Source organism: Myxocyprinus asiaticus, chromosome 25 (assembly GCF_019703515.2).
Source record: "Myxocyprinus asiaticus isolate MX2 ecotype Aquarium Trade chromosome 25, UBuf_Myxa_2, whole genome shotgun sequence".
NCBI lineage: Eukaryota > Metazoa > Chordata > Actinopteri > Cypriniformes > Catostomidae > Myxocyprinus > Myxocyprinus asiaticus.
In genome coordinates, this window is record NC_059368.1 from 23730263 (window position 1) to 23753606 (window position 23344).

The 23344-nt window shown below is 40.8% G+C and overlaps 1 protein-coding gene across 1 annotated transcript in view; it reads right to left on the reverse strand.

Moving 5' to 3' along the window:
* Positions 1-23344, reverse strand: part of LOC127416427 (E3 ubiquitin-protein ligase SH3RF1-like) — a 123553-nt gene that overhangs the window by 97180 nt on the left and 3029 nt on the right. Inside the window, exon 2 of the mRNA XM_051655789.1 lies at positions 20794-21353. Within this exon, the coding sequence (XP_051511749.1) occupies positions 20794-21219 (426 nt within the window). The 5' untranslated portion in view covers positions 21220-21353. The remainder of the gene's footprint in view (positions 1-20793; positions 21354-23344) is intronic.

Here is a 23344-nt window from a genome sequence, read left to right on the forward strand (position 1 = left end):
TCCCCATCCATTAATTGGCTCTACTCTCTCCTCTCCACCAATAGCTGGTGTATGGTGAGTGTACAGGTGCACTATGGCTGCTGTCGCATCATCCAGGTGGATGCTGCACACTGGTGGTGGTTGAGGAGAGTCCCCTGTTCACATGTGTAAAGCGCTTTGAGTGCATTGTCAGAAAAGCGCTATATAAATGTAACGTTCATTCATTCATTTATCTGCAGTTCCAATCTGATTGGCTGGCTTTTGCTCAACTGAGGAATTAATGGCAGGGTTACATACCGAGAATCTGTTCCATTTTTCTGCCGATTTGTTTGGGACACCATGCTAAAACACTGACAGGTGTTGTTTACTGCACTGTAACACAGCCAAACAGACAACGTGAAAAGTGTAGTCCGGTTCCCAAACAAAGTCCTCTTATGTGTCTACTCTTTTGGATCTGCTAGAGGCGTAACGGTTTAAATTTCTCACGGTTCAGATTGTATCACAGTTTTAGGGTCACAGTTTCGGTACGGTTCGGTACTTGCTATGTTCAGAGAAAAAATACTGCCAAATCCGAAGTAAGAATTTGGTAACAAACACTTTAGCAGGTTTGCCCTTATGAAAAACCATGGTTTTACCACAGTAACCATAGTTATACCATGTATTTGTGGTAAAACCATAGTAACCACAAACTTAACAATGGTTACTACAGTCAAGGTTACTACAATATTATTACTATACTATAGTAAAACCATGGTTACATGGATACTACAATATTACTGAAGTAAAACCATGGTTAATTGTATCAAACTCATGGCTACAGCAGTCATGGTTACTACTGTAATGGCTATTACAATATTATAGTAAAACCATGGTTAATTTTCGTTAGGGTCCTTAACTTGAATTTTTTTTTTCCACTAATAAAAAAAATAAATTAATACCTGCATTAATATGATACATGCATCAACATAAAGTGCATTTCAGACGCAACTCAACATATGCTCAACAGTCGGAAGCTGTACATCACTATAGAAGGAACATCTGCTATTATTTGTTATTAAAATGGATACGAGAAGGGATGTCGTAACATGGCTTGAGTGTTTAAATTATACACAAAAATTCCAAATCTTCATCACCAGAGTAGGGCAACTTATCTTTGGCAATGAACACCAAGCACTTTAGTTGTTGTTGTTTTATGTGTCCCTGAATTAGCACCGAGTGCCTGCTTAAAAACAGAAGTGGGCTCACCTGCGCGGCTTGCACTATTTATACCACAGTGATGTCGAAGTAAACGGTTAATCATATATCGATATAATACCAACGTCCTATTACCAGTATACAGCACTTGCATCAAGCAATGTCTGCATACAGTGCCTGAAATGTCAAAGTTTTTTGACCATCGATGTTGGAAATGACGTCAAATTGAAAATGTTTTCAGATAAGAGACTTGAATGACGCAGGGGGCTTCTCTAGTTCTGCGGCTTGTTTTTTCCGCTTGCCATTTTAAACTACACACCAACACGTGCAGAATTGTGATGTGATCAACTAATATAACATACTTACAGTTAATTGGACAGCTACTCTCTTTAGAAAGTTGACCCAAGTAAGACACAGGTGGAGACATACAGGTGCATTAGTGGAAGTTGTAACTGTGCCTAATTGAAGCTTTGTTTTCTTCAATACACCTTGTGCTCCAGATGCGTCATTAGACTTGAGATGAACTGAGGTGCAAATGCTTGTTTTTTTTGTTTTTTTACAGAGAACCATTACATCCTACATGGCGAAATGTGTAGTGCTACTTTCCAGACAAATTACTAGTTCCTTTTAGTGAATGAAAAACGTACCGAACCGTCAGCAATTCATTGTCATGTCTGACTCTAAATGAATTAAGAACTGTTACTTGTTTTTGTGTAGTTAAGGCTTGTGAGACTTAAATCAGATGAATTAGTCATCTAATCCAGAATTACTGGATGTTTGCTGACATTACCATGTGAAGATACACACTGAGTTTTGTTGTAATTGGAGGCATTTTATAAAAAAAATTTAACAAAAAACATATCTTATTTAAAACATCTGTTTAAACACACCTTTTGCAAGAATCTGTTTTGTGAAAATATGAAATCATCTCATCATTTGGTAACAGGCTGCTAAGGGCAGTAATTCAAATAAGAATTGCATTACTTATTTCCAAATATTTCTTCCTCAAAAGTACTAAAAGAAATGTTAAAGGAACCGGTAAGGAGCCAGAAATGTTATATTCCTTACGATTACCATTTCAAGTTATTATTAATCCATAAGGAAACAAAGTAATATTTACAAGTTCCCAGGCTGCTACAATGAGCTCTTCTGATGATGAACTAATAACCATATTTGTCAAAGTTTGCAGAGCTTGTGGCTTTGAATCTTTGACAGGTATTCCAGAGTTTTGTATGAGACACACTGTAGCGTGTTAAGATGTATATTCTCGTTAGCAAAGTTTCTGATTTCAGATTAACCCTTCCCTAAAAGTCAAGTAAATAAACTGTGGTTGGTTGGATTAAATGTTGGTCAAAGTGGACGATCTTTGGCCAGACCAAGCTGCAATGTTGAGCACAATTCATGTCTTAAGTCAGAAATCTGTTTACAAGAGACTAGGTATGATACCATTAAGACAGGAAAGAGCTGTTAAACACAACTTCACCACCTTCATGCACACACTAGTACACAAGCACTGGAAATGCCACATTACACAAGATCTGAAAACCAAGATCTCAGGCATGTATGCCTGAACTGAGGAATTCTATCCTTAGCACTAGTTTGCTTCCAAGCGTGAGTGTGTTTTGTGCATCTCCAAAGCAGTGTGTCATGTGTCAAACTTAACAAAACCCCTCTGAAGACCTAAATAACAGAGCTGCCACTCAAACAGCTCCGTTATCATGCATTCTCAGATGCATTCCTGGTCCTTACACCATCTCTGAATCACAGGCTCTGTTTGAACTTACAACTACTGAAACAACCCTTTCCACTAGCAGCCAGGCTGTTTACAGCACCTCAGATACACCCTTAAATAGGCTGGCATGTGAAAACACAGCGGGTACACAAAGAGAGAGTAGTTACTGTAAGAAGTGATCACTGCTAAGTTTCCTTATGCGAGAGTGGAATAGAATATTTTTTGTCAATCATAGGAGTTTTAAAACTTGGAGTGCTGGTCAACTTTACCTTACTTCACTTACCTGGATTCTGGCAAACAGCCTAATAATAATCACTATGTTCTTAAATTATGGTATTTACACTGATAAACTAACTAGAAAAGAGGGGAGGTCAGGAAAGTTCATATGATGTTCATTATTACTGGTGCATGCTTACGGTTAGGAATACAAACAAACCCTTAACCCTAAGTATTTAACTTCGGCACCTAACTTGTCCCGCACCATTTTTGCTACAAACATGAATAACACCTCAAACTGTGCAACATTTTAGGGGAGAGATGTGCTATTACTTTTCTAAGCAATCAGCCTTAACGATTTTGGCCTGGTTTGAAAAAAAAAAAAAAACTACTGATAGAAATCCCATAGATTTACACTGAAGGAGGGACCCTAGTCATATCTAAGGACCAGAATACACACACACACACACACACAAAATCCCTATCGTCAGTTTTACTCAATCCTTCCATGTTCATATTACTCAAAATATACATGTAACAGCCCTCTACGTAGCAGGTAAATCATTCGCATATGCGACCAAATATGAATTTTATTAGCCACTGGCGAGTAAAAATTCAGATTTTACTCCCAGAGCTTGAGTTGTGTAGCGTCGAAGATGAACTTGAGTGCCGCAATCCTTTTCCTGAATAAGAAACTGGCAATTAGGAAGCTGGATTCAGCCTTGTCTTTTACAGCGTGTTGTGTCTCGTGAGCGTGCGCCCTGAAGGAAATGTACCTTATTTGGCTGCAGTGGGTCTGGATCTCTTGTGATTGTGCTGTCTCCATCACTTTAGTTGAGCTTAAAATGATACTGCATTAAACGAGGTCAACTCTTTGACTTAGGTTAAACTTTTCCATGTTTTTTTTCACAACATTCTCCATTTTAAAGCAAGTCTACCAGTAACGTATTTATTGGACTTCTGTTACAAGGTAAAAGTGTTGCAAAACTCAAGAACTTGTAAATTTGAATGTGAGATCTTGTACAATAAATATTTCCACAAGCTAGTCAATACACATCAGGGTTTCCCATTAATTACCTAATTAGACTGCGGCCCGCCACCATCTAATTTGTCCCGCCACAGTGTCATAATGAACCGAAAATATTTTTACTCTTCTCATAATATCATAAAAGATCTCTAACGTTGTGTTTTGTGCCGTTGCTTCGGCAAAGCATCTCTCACTCCCAGTCGGTCAGCCCCTTCCCACTATAAGCGTGCATGCTCACACACACAAACACACACACGCTGGAACCACCTGACTGCATCCGAGACACCAAGGCATTTTGAGGACACAACATCATTTGAGGTAAGTAACGTTAACTAACGTTACAGTATCCACTGCAGTTATCCACTACTCCAAACACAATTTTATCATCATCAATGTATGACAGCAAAAAGATAACGTTACTGCAGAAGTTGTCATTGATAATTAACGTTAATCTAATGTTAGCTAAGTTAGGTAACGTTAACGTTAGCTAACGATGTTAGCTGTCAGTCTCTTCGCTTATGTCAACTGACATATCCGGCTGCTTGTCATGAAAAAAGTATACCGTATATAAGGTTATATCTAACTAGCTAACATTAGCTAATTATCTAACATTAACGTTATTACCAGCGGCTCTGACAATGTAACAATTTTCAGCATATGAGGAGCAAGTTGGTTCATCATGTAACTAGGCCTGCCCCCTAATATTCAACCAAATGTTAGTCGATGAGAACAGACTTGGTCGACCAAGTTTTGATTGGTCGGTTGGTCGCAAAAAAACGCCACAGGAAACTGATGAACATCGGTATTACCACTGGTTGGACGCTAGGTGGTACTATGGGGTAATTTTCGTTAAGCAGGGTTAGGGTTAACCTTACACAATAAAACAAGACACTCTGATTTCAAACTTTGAACTTTTGAACTATTTTTTTAACAAAAATTCGAATGAAACTGGAAAATAATTAAGTGCAATTAAAATGTGTGTTGTTCAACTTTTTGAAAGATTGCTTTACAACAGTTGTGAAGGGCAACATCTCTTTGGCAAAGAACCTACTTCATCTGTGTATTCTGTACCCGTAGGGTATTTCGTTGTCTGGGAAAATACATCATGTGTGAACAAATTCGTTTTGTTCCCTCCTTCACGATATATATATATATATATATATATATATATATATGAACTCAGCAAAAAAAGAAACGTCACTTTCAACTGCTTTATTATCAACTTAACATGTGTAAATATTTGTATGAACATAAAGATTCAACAACTAAGACATAAACTGAACAAGTTTCACAGACATGTGACTAAAAGAAATGGAATAATGTGTCCCTGAACAAAGGGGGGGGTCAAAATCAAAAGTAACAGTCAGTATCTGGTGTGGCCACCAGCTACATTAAGTACTGCAGTGCATCTCCTCCTCATGGACTGCACCAGATTTGCCAGTTCTTGCTGTGAGATGTTACCCCACTCTTCCACCAAGGCACTTGCAAGTTCCCGGACATTTCTTGGGGGAATGGCCCTAGCCCTCACCCTCCGATCCAACAGGTTCCAGACGTGCTCAATGGGATTGAGATCCGGGCTCTTTGCTGACCATGGCAGAACACTGACTTTCCTGTCTTGCAGGAAATCTTGCACAGAATGAGCAGTATGGCTGGTGGCATTGTCATGCTGGAGGGTCATGTCAGGATGAGCCTGCAGGAAGGGTACTACATGAGGGAGGAGGATGTCTTCCCTGTAACGCACAGCATTGAGGTTGCCTGCAATGACAACAAGCTCAGTCCAATGATGCTGTGATACACTGCCTCAGACCATGACGGACCCTCCACCTCCAAATTGATCCCACTACAGAGTACAGGCCTCGGTGTAACGCTCATTCCTTCGACGATAAACGCGAGTCTGACCATCAACCTTGGTGAGACAAAACCGCGACTCATCAGTGAAGAGCACTTTTTGCCAGTCCTGTCTGGTCCAGCGAATGTGGGTTTGTGCCCATAGGCGACGTTGTTGCCGGTGATGTCTGGTAAGGACCTGCCTTACAACAGGCCTACAAGCCCTCAGTCCAGCCTCTCTTAGCCTATTGTGGACAGTCTGAGCACTGATGGAGGGATTGTGCATTCCTGGTGTAACTCGGGCAGTTGTTGTTGCCATCCTGTACCTGTCCCACAGGTGTGATATTCGGATGTACCGATCCTGTGCAGGTGTTGTTACACGTGGGCATGCCTAAGGCACATTCACGCAGATGAGCAGAAACCCTGGGCATCTTTCTTTTGTCAGTAGTAGAAAGGTCTCTTTAGTGTCCTAAGTTTTTATAACTGCGACCATAATTGCCTACCGTCTGTAAGCTGTTAGTGTCTTAATGACTGTTCCACAGGTGCATGTTCATGAATTGTTTATGGTTCATTGAACAAGCATGGAAAACATTGTTTAAACCCTTTACAATAAAGATCTGTAAAGTTATTTGGATTTTTACAAATTGATCTTTAAAATACAGTGTCCTGAAAAAGGGACGTTTCATTTTTTGCTGAGTAACCACCTTTCAGTTTACCGTAAGGCAAGTACCCATCTAAACATGCAGGCGGAAAATTACTTGCACAAATAAAGAAATAAAAACAATTATAAATGTAAAAATAATAATTATAATGATGATAATAATCACTGAAATATAAATCATGGTTCAAGGCGAACGTATTTTTGTATTATTTTATGTTTTAATCACAGATGTACATTTGTGCTCAAAAGTTTGCATACCCTGGCAGAAATTGTGAAATTTTGGCAATGATTTTGAAAATATGACTGATCATGCAAAAAAACTGTCTTTTATTTAAGGATAGTGATCATATGAAGCCATTTATTATTACATATTTGTGTGGTTGTGTGGTCTTTTTCCAGAGCAGCCTGTATTTCTCCTGAAGTTAGGCTGTGGTAGGTGAAAGAGCGCTATTGCTGAACTTGTCAGGGCTCTCTGACAAGGAGAAAGTGCCATTTTTGGATGCTCCCATAGACCCGAAAGCCATGTTCGGCGCCACCGTTACGGCAACAATGCGACCTAAGGAAGGAAGGAAGGAGAGGCGTTTGAAGAATATCTCTTGCGAAAACCACTGGCTTGTCCTTATCAGTCGAGTCGGATTGGCTTCAGGCCCCCTGGAAAGAGACGACAGCCTGATTTATAGCCCTCCCGCTCCACGCCACACCAGCAACCAGGAAACGCAACACTGCATCCTAAACCAGGCCATTCAAAGTCAAAACTGTCTTTTGCGGCGGCCGCCACGAGACACCATCCCTCTAATCCCCAGGGACAGAAGAAAAGATGGGCGACCTGATGCGGTTGCTCATCTAGAGGGGGAGCACAGAGACAGCACTATGGGTTTCTCTGTCTGGGCCCCCCAAATTATCAGCAACAATCTCCCTCCCACAGAGAAACGGAGACGGACGATAGATGTTGGACAAGTTTTGTGTTCAAAACAGACTGTTCAGTTTCACTCCCAAATGGTTGCGGGGCGATAGCACAAGTTCCCCAAGTGCCCCCCAAGAATGTTGTTTCTTCTCCATCCACGGGGTTTGCTATGAGGGCAAAAGAAACAGTTCACACAAGCACTCACGGTGTTTTTCCAATAAAAGATTGGTTGTGTAAAAAGAGAATTAAACATGAAAATAAAACAAAGAACCATGAATATGAGTCCTGGTTCAGAGCCACATTCCCTCACTTCGCCACTAGAGGGCACTGTCGCACCTCTAATGAGTGAAGGGGGTCAGGGTCCGCTCGCTGTTCAGACAGAGCGCTGGCGTGCATGCGCAGTACATGCTTGGGTTTTAAAGACAGTAGAAAAAGGTTACAGGCTTCAGTTTGCCATAAAACCACCTCTTTTCAATGGAATGCTAATGTCAGTAGCTCAAGGAGAGTCAGCTCTAATTTTGGAGGAAGAAATATCCACTTTGCTGAGCAAGGGAGTGATAAAGATAATGCCGTTGTAAGAACACCAGCAGGGGTTTTTATTCATGGTATTTTGTGATCCCAAAGAAGGGGGGAGGTCTCAGTCCCATTCTAGATTTACGGATCCTGAACAAAAATCTCAGGAAATACAAGTTCAAGATGCTCACACTCAGAACTTTGTTGCATTCTATTCATCTCGGAGACTGGTTTACATCAATAGATCTCCAGGTTCGCTTATCAAGACAAAGCGTACGAGTATGTGAAAATTCCTTTTGGTCTTTCTCTGGTATCTTGGGTATTTACCAAATGTGTGGAGACACCGCTAAGGAATGCAGGTATCGGGGTATCAGCTTATCTAGACGATCTACTCCTTTGCGCGCCATCTCAGTGGCAAGTGGAGAGAGATACAAACACGTTAGTGATGCATATGGAGGGCTTGGGATTCAAAATAAATCAAGTGAAGAGCTGTCTGGTTCCCTCACAAGAGGCAATATATCTGGGGCTTAGGATAAACTCCATTCAGCTTCAAGCATTTCTTTTGGAGGAGCACATTGATGCATTACGCACCTGCATCTCCCTTTTTCAACGAGGGAGATCGGCCTCTCTCAGGACTTGTCTCCGGCTGTTGGGTTTGATGGCCTCAACAGTGGCCGTGATTCCCCTGGGGTTTTTGCGAATGAGGGAGTTTCAGAACTGGACAGCGCCATGGCACTCGAGCCGCCAGAGCAGTCTCAGTCGCAGAGTGACCGTTTCGTCAGAATGCATGAGCGCTCTCCGTTATTGAAGATCTCTGTCATTTCTCAGGACAAGTTGTCTATTAGGCCCTATTCTAATGAGAAAAGTGATGACGACGGACGCTTTTCTTACAGGCTGGGGCACCGTATTCGAGGGCAGGACAGTGAGGGGTGTCTGGACTCCCGCAATGAAAGAGAAACACATACATTTTCTGGAGCTGCTGACAGTATTCCTGGCTCTCAGACATTTTATGGGTTTTCTCAGGAATCATCACGTGTTGATCAGGACGGACAACACAACGGTGATAGCACATAAACTGACAAGGGGGAACTCGCTCACGCCAGCTTCACAACCTGGCAGAGAAACTGATTGTGTGGAGCAATGCGAACCTATTGTCATTACGCGCAACACGTTCTGGGAGTAATGAACAGACTTACTGTCCAGAGGGAATCCTCTGTACGGGGATTGGAAGCTTCACCCTCAAGTGGTGAACCTTGTATGGCAGAGATTTGGACAGGCAGTTGTAGATCTCTTCGCATCGTACGAAGACGTGCAATATCCTCTGTTCTTCTCCCTGGTGGGCGACGATGCACCGTTGGATGTGGATGCGTTAGCCCATCTGTGGCCTCACACGCTACTATACGCGTTTCCCCCACTGAGCCTAATCGGACCGACGCTGCGGAGAGTGAGGGAGTTCGGTCACACTCTTATTCTGATAGCTCCGAACAGGCCAGGGAAGTTGTGGATGACAGAGATAGCTCAGCTGCTTTACGACCACCCCTGGCCTCTGCCGCTGCGCGGGGATCTTCTCTCTCAGGCGCGCAGAGAAACCTTCCATCCCTCTCCTCAGAAGTTGGCTCTCTGGGCTTGGCCTGTGAGAGGCTGAATTTAAATAGCACCGGTTTGCCCCCCAGAGTGATTGAACTGATTCAGAGAGCAAGTGCAGCCTCTACGCGCTTGTTATACGATACCAAATGGGGAGTGTTTGAACGATGGTGTGAAGTCAGACATGTCATTCCATACTTGTGTTCGGTGACAGATGTACTGTGCTTTCTACAAGACCTTTTAGATAAGGGCAGAGCTTTTTCTACAGTCAAAGTTTATTTGGCTGCTATTTCAGCATGTCATGCAGGTATACTCTGGCATGATGGGTCAGCACCCACTGATCTGTTGATTTATGAGAGGCGCTCGGAGATTATACCCGGTCTCTAGACCAGTCGTGCCACCGTGGGATCTGTCTATGGTCCTGAATGCACTTTCTTAGTTCCTTTTTGAACCGATAGAAAGCATTATTTTAAAGCTACTCTCTTTAAAGACAGCTTTGTTACTCGCGCTCAGGACTGCTAAACGAGTAAGTGAATTACACACTCTCAGTCCATACGTCATGTATGGTTTTTGTGCAGGGAGGTTTAAAAGTAGGGCTGGGACAATTCATCAACGTAATCGACGTCATCGATTACAGAAATACGTCAATTTGCATAACATGCGTTGGTGCGTCGCAATGGAGTAATTAAAATGGCAGCGCCCGGTTTAAGTATGGATTCCCACGAAGAACAAGCTGCGGCTAAAAAAAACTCGCCTACGGTCATCTAAAGCGTGGGAGTATTTTAGCCAGAGACCCAACAATGTGGTGCTGTGTAAGCTATGCAAATGGAAATGGCTTATCACAGCAGTACAACCGCCATGAACGAACACTTGAAGTGAAAACATCCCAGAGAGCTTTGTCAAGACGGCAGCAAGGCAGCACCGTAAGTCCTGTTTACTTTTTGTCCCCACCCAAGCATGACATATTAGTATTACAACACGTGTTTCTGTTAGTAGTAGTCACTTTAAATTGATTTTCTAAATGTTTCCTCATCGCCCCCATGTTAAAAGTAATTTCTGCACCGCTGCTAACGAAGGGTGACCATACGTCCTCCTTTTCCCGGACGTCCTCTTTTTCGGACCTTAAAAAATGTGTCTAAATTTCTAAATTCGTGAAAATGTCCAGGATTCGGCTTTAGTTGCATTATGATGTGCATCTGGTCTAATACTTCATTGTGTGTGCACGCATATTTGCATTGCTTTAACCCCTCTTTGTAAATCCCGCTTCTCGCACACCAATTGGTCAATTATAAGAGGCTTGCAGCAACTATTGGCCAAATTCCTGCCTGTCAATCTCTCCATGAATGCGCAAAGTGCTGTTGTGTTCGGCATCAAACAGTTGCTTGACAGCAGCAGCAAATGACAGCTGAGTGGAAACAATGCCCAAACGAAAGTGCAAATTTACAAAAGATTTTCACAAAAAATTCCCATGCTTTCATCCAGGTTGAGATCCGTGGGAAGCAGAATATATGACATGTAAAGCTGGCACTTATGTGTCAGTTGCTAATAAAGGTGCAAGTGATTTAGAAGCACACATTAGCACTGCGAAGCATAAAGGGTCAGCAAAAGGTGAAAGTTCAGGTAAATTAACGGACTACTTTTTGTGACCAGGTAAAATTGTTATCACATTGCTTCATTTTCCATGGCCATTCAAAATAATAGCAATAGTAAATGAAGGTACACTCATGGCATCAAATATTTTAATTTAGTACATGGACATTCAAAAGAATGTTGGACATTTTTATTTATTTATATATAGATTTATGTTATGCTAATAGAGTGTCTTTTTCACTGTATTAAAGTTTGCATTCATAGTAAAGGTTTTTGGTTGCAGAATAATGCCCTGCAGTGCACACTTTTTTTCTTGTACATTTGTTTGTGTTTAAGAGAAGATGATTTAATAAAATATTGAAATATTAATGATATAAGTTTCTTATATTTATTCTGGGTTAATTGTTATATTAATCAAGTAATAATTACAAAAAATCTTTAGAATAATCGGCAAATTAGTCGTTAGATTAATCGACTAATCGGAAAAAGAATCGTTAGATTAATCGATAAAAACAATTATCGTTAGGTGCAGCCCTGTTTAAAAGTAACTCTTAGACCGAACCCAGCTTTGTGCCTAAAATATGTGATTTTTCAGGCACATGCCTGTCAGTAGACTTGGTGGCATTCCACCCACCTCCTTTTTCCTCTGTAGAGGAAGAGCGGTTGCATTCTCTGTGTCCAGAACATGCTTTAAGGGCATATATACAAAGGACATAAGCCCAAAGGGAGAGTACTCAGCTATTTATTTCATGGTCTGATTCTTACATGGGTAAACCTATTTCTCGCCAGCGCCTCACTCATTGGCTGATTGATGCGATTGTGTTTTGTTACAATAGCTCTAATCGGCAGTCTCTGGAAGGGTTACGAGCCCACTCCACAAGGGTTTTGGCTACATCTTGGGCGCTGTTCAAGTGCATTTCAATTCAAGAGATTTGTGCTGCGGCGAGTTGGTCATCTCCCCACACATTTCTTAGGTTTTACAGACTGGATGTCACAGAGCTTTCAGTGGCTCATTCTGTCCTTGAGGCAGGAACGCAGCATACTGTACAATAAGCATATACACATACACTCTTATTACAGTATTCTAAAACAGATCCATATACTGGTTTACTGTTTTCATTTCTTTTATATTAAAGAAAATGATTCAACACTACCGGTGTATTTACATCTGCTTTGACCAGCATATCTGCAATACGGGAGATGTCTATATCCCATAGTGAGATACCGGACGAGTGTTAGAAAGAGAACTTTAGGTTACTTGCATAATCCCAATTCTCTGGTAACATGAAGTGAGGTATCTCACAGTATTGCCCTCCTTGCAGCTCGCATGGAGAAGAGATATGAGGAGAATGAGGCAGAAGCAGGTAGCTGTGGTTTATATTGGGGAGATGGGACTCCCTAAGAGCTGCAGTGATTGGTCTGTCGTGACAGACGTGGTATCATTGGTGCTTCCACAATCGTTCACTCCTGAGGTGTTCCCATAGTGACATACCTCACTTCATGTTATCAGAGAACCGGGGTTATGCAAGTAACCTAAAGATTCCCTCTAGTACGTTTGCTTTTCAAACTGGCCAAAAAACACAATACATCCACATTATTCTTAAATCAGAGAAAAACTGTCCACATTAAACTATGCGAATTACACTCATCCTAAACTAAATCTAGATTTACACAGTTCATTAGTCAGGATATTGACAGATAAGAGAGAGAAAACCTGACTGAAGAGATTTACAGCAAGTTTAGGATGTGTTCACATTTCAAATTCCCATTAAACATTAATTAAAATTAAAAATTAAATCAGAGGTAAAGCTTCCTTTCATATCATGCCTTGGCTTTGCTGGAAGTGCCCAATTTCTGATACACACACATTTGACCAGAAGGGACGAGGTCAGACAATCAGTTCTTTGCCACATGACAAAAATAGAACCATTAAAGGCCATCAAATCTTCATCTTTTAGTTCATGTGTGTTTGTTTGGAGGTCAACTACATGCTTGACTCCTACACTCAGGGAAGGGCAATATGACCAAAATCTATCACGATGAGTAATTGGTAACACTTTACAATAAGGTTAACATTAGTTAACAACATTAGTTAACATGAACTAACAATAAACAATACATATTAAGCATGTATTAATATTAGTTAATGTTAATTTCAACATATACTAATACATTTTTTTAAATCAAAAGTTGCATTAGTTAACATTAGTTAATGCACTATGAACTAACATGAACTAACAATGAACAACTGTATTTTTATTAACTAACATTAATAAAGATTAATAAATGCTGTAAATAATATATTGTTAATTGTTTGTTCATGATACCTAATGCATTAGCTAATGTTAACTAATGGAACCTTATTCTAAAGTGTTTTAATTAATTAATTTTATTTATTTATCACACATTATGCCAGAAGCACTTGCCGTAGATATTCATGTTGGTTTAGCATACCTGCTCTCAGTCCATGCTAAAATTGAGACTAAGAGGAATGATTCACAGAACAACAAATTAATTGAAAACCATCCAGTGATATATCCACAGTGGCCAATAAACAAGCCGAGTTTGAGATTGTATACCGGCGTCAGGTCTCATTAATATCTGCAAAGGACCACACCAGTTACAGCTACATATGCACAAATATGACACACTCCATCTTTTAAGTCAGAAATAGTTTTTGGAGAAACACAATTTTAGTCTTGGCTTTCAAATTGTCACTTTTATCATGAAATTCAAACTATAAATGTTGGGGAGGTCACGTGACGCCATGCGAGGAGCAGACGTGTGATCAACTAGCTCTGCGCACTTTGCTAGTTTTTTTTTTGTTTTTTTATTATTATTTTTTAAAAGTATTTTCATGTTATAATCCGTGGAAATTTGATACACCCCGTTACATATTTATTCTTTGAGGTAAACATGGCAAAGAAGTCAAAATACTCAGATTCTGGAGACATTAAAAGACACTTACTTGTTCAAGCTGAGGCCTCTGACAGGACTGCGAGCCGGGGACTCATTTTAGACGGCACGTCGGGAGATGAAATCCAGCGTCAACTGTCCAACATCTTGGTGATGCTGACGAAGGTTGTTGCTGACTTGGAGGATCTCGCTGTAATACGTCGATCGATTACGGCGATGGAAACAAAATTCTCTGAATTGGTCACAGGAGTGACAGAAGTTGAAAAACGAATTGATTATCTGGAATCTTCGGAAAGGGAATTATCCGCTAATCCGCCTGGGTCCAAAACAGACTTGGAACACATTTTGGAAAAACTTGAATATTTTGAAAATGTGAACCGAAGGAATAACATACGAATTGTTGGAATTCCTGAGCATGAAGAGGGCAGAGATATGGTGAAATACCTTGATGAGCTCTTCCAGAGTCTGCTCGACATAACAGACCATAACCTGGAAATCGACCAAGCTCACAGAGTCCCTGCTCGCAGATCTGCTGTGGGAGACAGGTCCCGATCAATCCTGGCCAAATTTCTGAGATCACCCGATAAAGATCTCGTGTTGCGCCAGGCGAGGAGCAAAGGAAAGCTTTCTTGGAAGACCCACAATATTTTCTTGTTCCCGGACTGTATGTAAGAAACTCTTGCATCAACGGAAGATCGCTTTTGCACTGATGTTTCCGGCCAAACTGAGAATAGACACCAAGGTATGCAAAGTATTTTTATGCCCCAAAAAGGCACTGGCCTTCATACAAACTATGGGCGAGTAAACCATTGGGCATTTCTTATGTGAGTGGACTGACTCGTTGTTCAGTGTCTCGACTGTCCGAGGAAGCTGGGTGCCATTTTTGTTTCTTTTTGTGTTGGCTCCGCCTAGCGTCTGTAGTTTGTTTTGTGGCATGACACTCCAAGAAACTTTTGCATTGACGGAAGAACGCTTTTACACTGAAGTTCCTGGCCAGATTGAGAATGGACACTATGGATGACCGCAAAATATCAACATGCTCACATAAAGGACGTTTTTTATAAAGTTGTCGGTCTGAGTAAGTCATGATGTATTTTATTAATGCGGCCTCCGAGTGAATTTGACTCTTGATCATCCGAGGAACCGGGACGCCTATTTTGTTTCTTTATGTGCTGGCTCCACATAGCAGCTGGAGTTTGTTCTGTTGAATAATACTCCTTTGGGTCAGCTGTGGATGAATCTGATCGTTCTTTGTGCTTTCGCCTCCTGTTGGCGGGAGTTTGTTTTGTGGAGTATTTTTATGGGACATTGGAATGATTACGTCATCTGCTGCACTCATAATAGCCGGCTCACTGAACACTTGTCTGTCTGTCCGAGGAAACTGAACGGCTTTATATCAGCTGGAGATTGTTTTGTGGAGGAACACGCCTTCAAGACAGTTTTGTGAATGAATCTACATGTTCTTTGTGTTTATTCTGCCTATTGGCTGGGGTCTGTTTTACAAAGTATTTTCTGTTATGTAATTTTGCCTCACAAAACCTGTGCAGAAGAACCGGACTTGAGCAATCCGATGGCAGATTTGTCGCGGGGGTTCTCGCATGCGTACATGGACCTTCTGAGTTTAGAGGGATTGACGCCGGTCCACGCTGTCCTGCGCAGGGGTTAATGCGCACATTTTTCTTTTTTCTGTTTGTTTTGTTTGGGGGGGAAGTTCGGGGTTTGATTGTTGCATTAATGGAAAATGTGGTCTGTATAATCTTGCTTTTGACACACAATTAATTTTTTTTATTATAACAATTGTTAATATGAGTGGATTGTCTCTCTCCACATGGAATGTCAATGGAATGGGGCACCCCATAAAAAGAAGGAAGGTCATTTCATTTCTTAAATGTAAGAAATATGATATAGTGTTTCTTCAAGAAACACATCTTTCCCCACAGGAAGCTGAAAAAATTGGGAAGATATGGGGTGGACATGTTTTCTTTAGTGCTGGCTCAAGTAAGAGCAGGGGGATCATTATATTGATAAATAATCATCTACAATTCAAATTTCTCAAACAGATTAAAGATAAAATAGGAAGAGTCATTATTGTTTTAGCAGACATTCAGGGGCAAAGATTGATTTTGGCTAATATTTATGCACCTAATGCTGATGATCAGGGCTTTTTTTATAAATCTTGAAGGGATGTTGCAAACCGCTAGCACCCCTCATGATATAATATTGGGAGGAGACTTTAATTTATCGATGGACTCAATCCTTGATCATAGTGAAGCAAAAGTGTGTAAGCCCCCTAGAGCAACACTGAGGCTTCATTGGATGTGTAAAAATCTTGGTCTTGCAGAAATCTGGCGACTTCTGAACCCATCTGGTAGGGATTATACATTTTTTTCATCAATTCATAGGATTTACTCTAGAATAGATTTTTTTTTTAATATCTAAATCCCTCATTTCATCTGTTGTTGACTGCTCAATTGGAAACATCTTAGTCTCAGATCACGCCTTGTTGAGTTCAGAGATGTTGCCACATACAGAGAAAAAGAAATCATATAGTTGGCGTTTTAATGAATCCCTTTTGCAAAAATCCTGCTTTCCAACAAATGTTAAAGACTGAAATCAATGTTTATATGGAGACCAGCTGGTCCTCAGTATCCTCTGTGGGCATGGCTTGGGAGGCACTTAAGGGTCGGATCATACAGTTTGCCTCATTCATCAAAAAATCCAAAGCACGAGAACTCGTGGAGTTGGAAGAGAATATTAAAAGTGCCGAGGCAGAGCTGAAGCGCCGAATGTCGTCTGATGGCCTCAGAGAATTGACCCGACTGAAATATAGATATAATACTATTTTGTCGCAGAAGGTGGAGTTTTGGTTGTTCAGGGCAAGACAGTCATACTTTGAGTCAGGGGACAAAGCAGGGAAGATTCTGGCTAGATATATAAAACAGAGAGAATCTTTTTCTACCATTCCCTCAGTGAAATCTGCTGGTGGTGAAATTTTTACCTCAGCCATTGATATTAATAATGCTTTCAAAGAGTTCTATCTTAATCTTTATAGTTCCACGTCTTCGTCTACTGATGAAGATATTAGAAACTTTGTGGAACCATTAGATCTTCCTAAACTGACGACTGAGCAAAAAGATTCTCTTGAATCTGAGATAACCTTGGAGGAGCTTGACGAGGTAATTAAGGCCTTGCCTTCAGGCAAAGCTCCGGGGCCAGATGGTTTTGCTGCTGAATTTTTTAGATCTCATGCTACAGAACTGGCTCCACTTTTGCTAGAAGTTTATACAGAATCATTAAAGAATGGAAAGCTTCCCCCAACCATGACACAAGCCCGGATCAGTCTGATCCTTAAAAAGGACAAAGATCCAAGCGAGTGTAAATTTCCCTGATCCAGCTAGATGTAAAAATACTGTCAAAAATTTTGGCTAATCGATTAAGTAAAGTTATGACATCTCTTATACATGTAGATCAGGTGGGGTTTATTTGGGGCCGCAGCTCTTCTGACAACATTAGGCGTTTCATCAATATCATGTGGTCAGTAGCGAATGATCAAACTCTGGTCGCTGCCATCTCACTCGACGCCGAAAAGGCGTTTGATATGGTAGAATGGGATTATCTTTTTAAGATTTTGGAAATATACGGGTTTGGGAGTACATTTATTGGTTGGATTAAGTTACTTTATAGATACCCTGTAGCGGCAGTACAAACAAATGGATTAATTTCATATTATTTTACTTTGAATAGGGGCACTCGTGAGGGTTGCCCTCTTTCCCCATTATTGTTCTGTCTTGCCCTGGAACCATTAGCAGCTGCAATAAGAAAGGAGGAGGACTTTCCAGGGGTGGTGGCGGGAGGTGTGGCGCATAAGCTTTTGCTTTACGCAGATGCTCTTTTATTATTCGTCACTGACCCTACTAGATCTATGCCTTGCCTCCACAGAATTATTAATTCCTTTTCTAAGTTTTCAGGATACAAAGTCAATTGGTCTAAATCCGAGCTTTGGCTTTGACAGCGTACTGCTCATTGACGGCTTTCCAGCCAGGCACTTTCCAGTGGCCCAAACAAGGCATTAAGTATTTGGGCATTTTATTCCCAGCAAAATTGTGTGATTTAGTTAGAGTTCATTTTGACCCCTTAATAAAACGGTTTGAGCGATGTGGGCAGGTGGACTTCATTACATTTATCTATGATCGGGAAAGTTAATGTTATTAAAATGAATTGTATTCCAAAATTCAACTACCTGCTACAGTCTCTCCCTATAGATGTCCCCCCTCTCTTATTTCAAGCAATTTGACAACATAGAGAAGTCCTTCATTTGGAATGGTAAGCGTCCCAAATTACATTTCAATAAGTTACATAGGCCAATTGACAAAGGTGGGCTAGGCCTACCCAAGAATTTATTTTATTATTATGCATTTGGTCTCAGACATTTGGCTCATTGGTCGCTTCCACCTGAGAGAGCCCCTCCTTGGTTCTGTGTAGAACAGGAAGTTCTTGCCCCTATTTCACATTGCAGAGCCTTTCAATCAAATTAATCGGAGAAGTTAAGTTACATCCCGTTATCTCGCATTTGAACTCGGTATGGACAAAGGTGTCCGGAGTGTTTAATTCAGACATTTATTTAAATGTTGCCTCGAGCATATGGCTGAACCCCAAATTATGCATCAACAAGTCCTCTTTTTGCTGGTCAGAATGGATTGGGAGGGGGGTTACTACACTCGGTGACCTGTATGAGAGTGGAGTGCTGAGATCCTTTCAAAATTTGGTTCAACTTTTTGGGATTCCTAGATCTTAGTTCTATAAGTATTTACAGTTGCGCCACCTGATTTGTACTATTTTTGGGAGTGGTTTACACCCCCCTAAAGTGGCAGATACTCTGGGAGGGGTGATTACTGCTTTCGGAAAAGGTCATGAGGCATCGGTGTATTACTCCCTGTTAATTCAGAGTCTGGGGGATGGAGCTTCAGCTTCTCTTAAGAGATTGTGGGAGAAGGAGCTTGGCTTGGTATTGGAGAAGGGAGTGAGGGCTAGGATTCTAAAAAATTTCAAATCTGCATCTAGAGATGCAAGGGTTCACCTTATGCAATTCAAGATTTTACACAGAGTCTATTGGACCCCCTCTAGATTGTATAGGCTTGGTCTTAAAGACACACCCACCTGCTGGCGATGTCAATCAGAAGATGGAGACACAACCCATGTTTTTTAAGGGTGTCGTAAGCTTCAAGAATTTTGGCTGAAAGTGCAAAGTTTGTGTGATGTGTTGGGCACTCAGGTCTCGTTCTGCCCCAGACTCTGTATTTTGGGAGATGGGAAGGTCATGGATTTGGAGGATAAGTACATAAAGGACTGGGTTTTGACCAGTGTGATGATTAGTAGGCAGGTTATTTTGAGGAGCTGGAAGTCGGATGGAGCACCCTCGTTCCCGGAGTGGTGCGCGGAGATGGGGAGGGTGGCTGTATTCGAGGAGGGGGTCGAGCAGAAGGATGAGAGTTAGGGATTTTTATAATAAGAAATGGGGCAATTACCTAGCATTTTTGGGGGAATCTTGAGGAGGGGCAGTGGAGGGAGTAATTTAGAGGGGTTTTTTTTATACTTGATTATAGTATTTTCTTTTTTTTGTTGTTGTTTTAGTTTTGTGGTTTTATTTTTTTGTGTGTGTGTGTGTGTGTCTATATTCTATTGACCACAGGGGTGTTCGTTGGGGGGTCAGGGTGGGGTGGGAGTTTGGTAGGAGGAGGGGATATGGTGGGGGTTTAATGTTTAAAGTAATTGATTCATTGTATACATGTTGTTGTTTTTTTGTGTGTGTGTGTTAATTTATGAATCAATAAAAATGTTAATAACAAACTATAAATGTTGTATTCGTGCTCTTTAATGGTGCGTGTAACAGATTGCGCTCAAACAGAGCGGGGCACAACGCTCTCTCTCTCTCTCACTTATGGCACGAACAAAAAAGAATGAACATCTGAGGGTATGTTGAAAGTTACAGAACAACCTACTGAAATGTGTCTTCTCTCATGTAATTGCCCCGTCTGTTAATGTTGAAATGACAGTGAAGAAAAAAACTGGGGAAAATCTCAAGCCCTGGAGCACACACGAGATCGGCGCATATGCACACTGCACGCAGTGACAATCACACACCTGGGTTTATTCTCTGCTATCTGTGTCACCTTAAACGTTACTTTTAACATATTAAAATTACTCCATTATCACAAGCCCTTGTGACAAGCATAGCGCGATTTGTACATTTGATTCAATATATTGTGCAGCCCTACCAAGCATGATATTGCTATGTCTCGCAATATGTTAAATCGTGACATATGCATGGTCATTCCCAGCCCTATCATATCATGGTTCTTGGCTGTGACAAATCTAAAGCCTTTTGGCTATTTAAAAAAGACAGCTCTTCGATACATCCCACCCAATCTTCCCATTTCAATTGGAAATACATCAACACAGGACAGAAAACGCTCAACAAGCAATGTCATAGGGTCTTTAAGCTATTAATTGAATGCAATCTATTCAATCACTCTATTTAAACTGTTTTGCAAATATAAACACATGTTAACTGCATTTGAGTCAGTAGTCAAAAGTCAGTATGGGTCTGATGGGGACCAAATGCAACCAGCTCAACAGCTCTCTAAACTCACCCTCACTGGAGTGCTCTTGGCCTGGACCCTCTGAGATTGTGCCCCAGGGAGCCCTGGTTCTCTCTGGCCTCCTCCCGCGCCCTGTGCCCGGACTCCCGCCCCTGCTGATCCATTAGTGCACGCGCCATGCCCATTTCCCGTCCTCCTGGGCCTCTGCTTGATCCCGTCCAACAGCCGTACCAGGAGGATGTTACTAGGCAACTCATCCACACCACTCTCCACTAGCGTGCGGCACTCTGGGCAGCGCAGTTCTCCACGTGACCCCACAATCCCAAGCAGGCATCTTCGGCAAAATGTGTGTTGGCACGGTAACACCTTCGCTGTGGCATCCAAACGCTCCAGACAAACCGGGCACTCCAACAGGTCCAGGAGCGCAGATTCGTCCATTTTCACACTCGCACAATCTTTCTCAGTGTGGTCGTTCATTCACTCAGTTGTAGCTCTCTGAAGAGAGTAGGGCATGGTGTGGGTGTGTGGATATTTTGTTGTTTGGAGGGAAAGTTGAATGAGGGTGTCACGTCACTCCCATGCCGCAGTCATGGTCATGTCTCTAGCATTCACTGTGGAGAGGCAAATAAAAACATCTCATTATAATAACTAGGGATGTGCAAAAGTAAATGAGTACTCATTCTGTACCAGTTACTCAAGTATTACAAACACTACTTGAACATTGCAAATTAATTTTCCTATCCGCATTATCCTGCCGTGAGCAGCGCTGAACTACACTGTTTTCCCTCTGAATCTCTCACCAAATCTCGCAGTTACAATCGAGTCTACTGGGGGGCACCGTGAATACATGTTGTTGAGGTGTTGGATGAGAGAAGACATGTAATGCGCCAGTGCTTCTAAAGCAAAGCCAAGTTATATTACAAGGCAATACTTTGATCCTTATTAAATTTTACTCCATTTTTTTTTTTCAGTTCTTATTGGAGTCATGCAAACCAACAAACGAGGATCTGCTTTTATGGTGGAAAAAATGCAGAGTGAACTCGGAAGATTATCTGACCTGTATGTGTATGTGTGCGTGAAAACTCAACACAGGCAGAGCGCATTTTATAAAAAGCAAACTTTCATCACTTGTTTTTCTGTATAATAACATGTGAAATGATAAAAAAAAAAAAAGAGATAGCCTTTATGTAGACTCTGAGTTTATGTATGTGCATTACCCTCAGCACTGGTTTCTATGTAAGCTCCAGGTGAGCGCAAATGTTTTTTACTGTCATTTTAAAATATTTTTTGTTTTTCAAATTTAATAAATGCATATTGTTCATTAAATCCACCCCCCCCCCCACCCAAATATAAGACTCAAGTACATGTCAGATGTGGGGGTTTTTTAAGTGCATTTTAATTTACAAGTAATAGGGTACTCGTTTTTTGTGGGTTAGAGTATACGACTACAAAATAACTTGAAAGTGCTCATGCCTAATAATAACACAACTTTTGTATACAATATTACAAACAGTATCACACTGAAACATGAAAATAAAAATAAACTATCACAATGGGAGGCACATTGAGCGGGTACAATGACTATGTTTCAAGAGAGTGAAAAAAGAAAACAGACTCCTAAAATACCGGATGTTACAGAAATCAACTGGTCTTCCTAAGGTGCAGCAAACTTACACAACCAGAAGAAACATTAAGAACTGGAGCCAACCACAAGCTCCAAACACAACAGTCCCCAGGTGCCTTGGCAACAGAAATTATTCTGAAACAAGTGAATGGAGTTTAGTGTCACATATGGTCAGTTTGTGAGATTAAAGGTATATTTCACTCAAAAATGAAAATTCTCATCATTTAATCAACCTCAGGCCATCCCAGATGTGTATGACTTTCTTGTTCAGAAAACAAATGAAGATTTTTGAAGAATCTCTCAGCTCTGTACTGTAGGTCCATTCAATGTGAATGTAGTGAATGGTGGCCAGAACTTTGAAGCTCCAAAAAGCACATAAAGAAAGCATTAAAAATCCATAGGAATCCAGTGGTGAAATTCAGAATCTCCACATTCTGCTTTTGTTTTTTTCTAGGGATGTCAATTTTCAGACATTTTCATAATCGACCGTCGTGGAAATTAACGATCAATAAATCGATTAATCATTAAAGTTAATATCGCAAAACGCACATGGAGGACTCCTAATAATATGCTCATGTAGCCTATTGCTTAAATATAATTTACTTTAATACACTTAAGTAATACAAGTATTGGCATTTTCCTCTTAAAATATTTTTAGTTCAGTGTATTTTAATCCATTTACGCTTAGTACAGAGGTTTAGTATGAATTTTTGAACTGTTTAATTATGGTTCATGAATTAGGCTACTGTTAAAAATAACTTGTATACAAGATATATCACTTATGTATATTTGAGTTCATTAAAAATTCACATTGTGGGATGTGGGATATTTCGGACCTTTGGACTTTTTTTTATTTGAAATTGTCAAATCATAACTCGCTGAATAAACATGGTATTTAACATACCGTTTCTGAGGCGACAATGGTGAGATGTCAACTGAATATACCTTTGTGCTTTCCCGGCGATCGCTGATGTAATT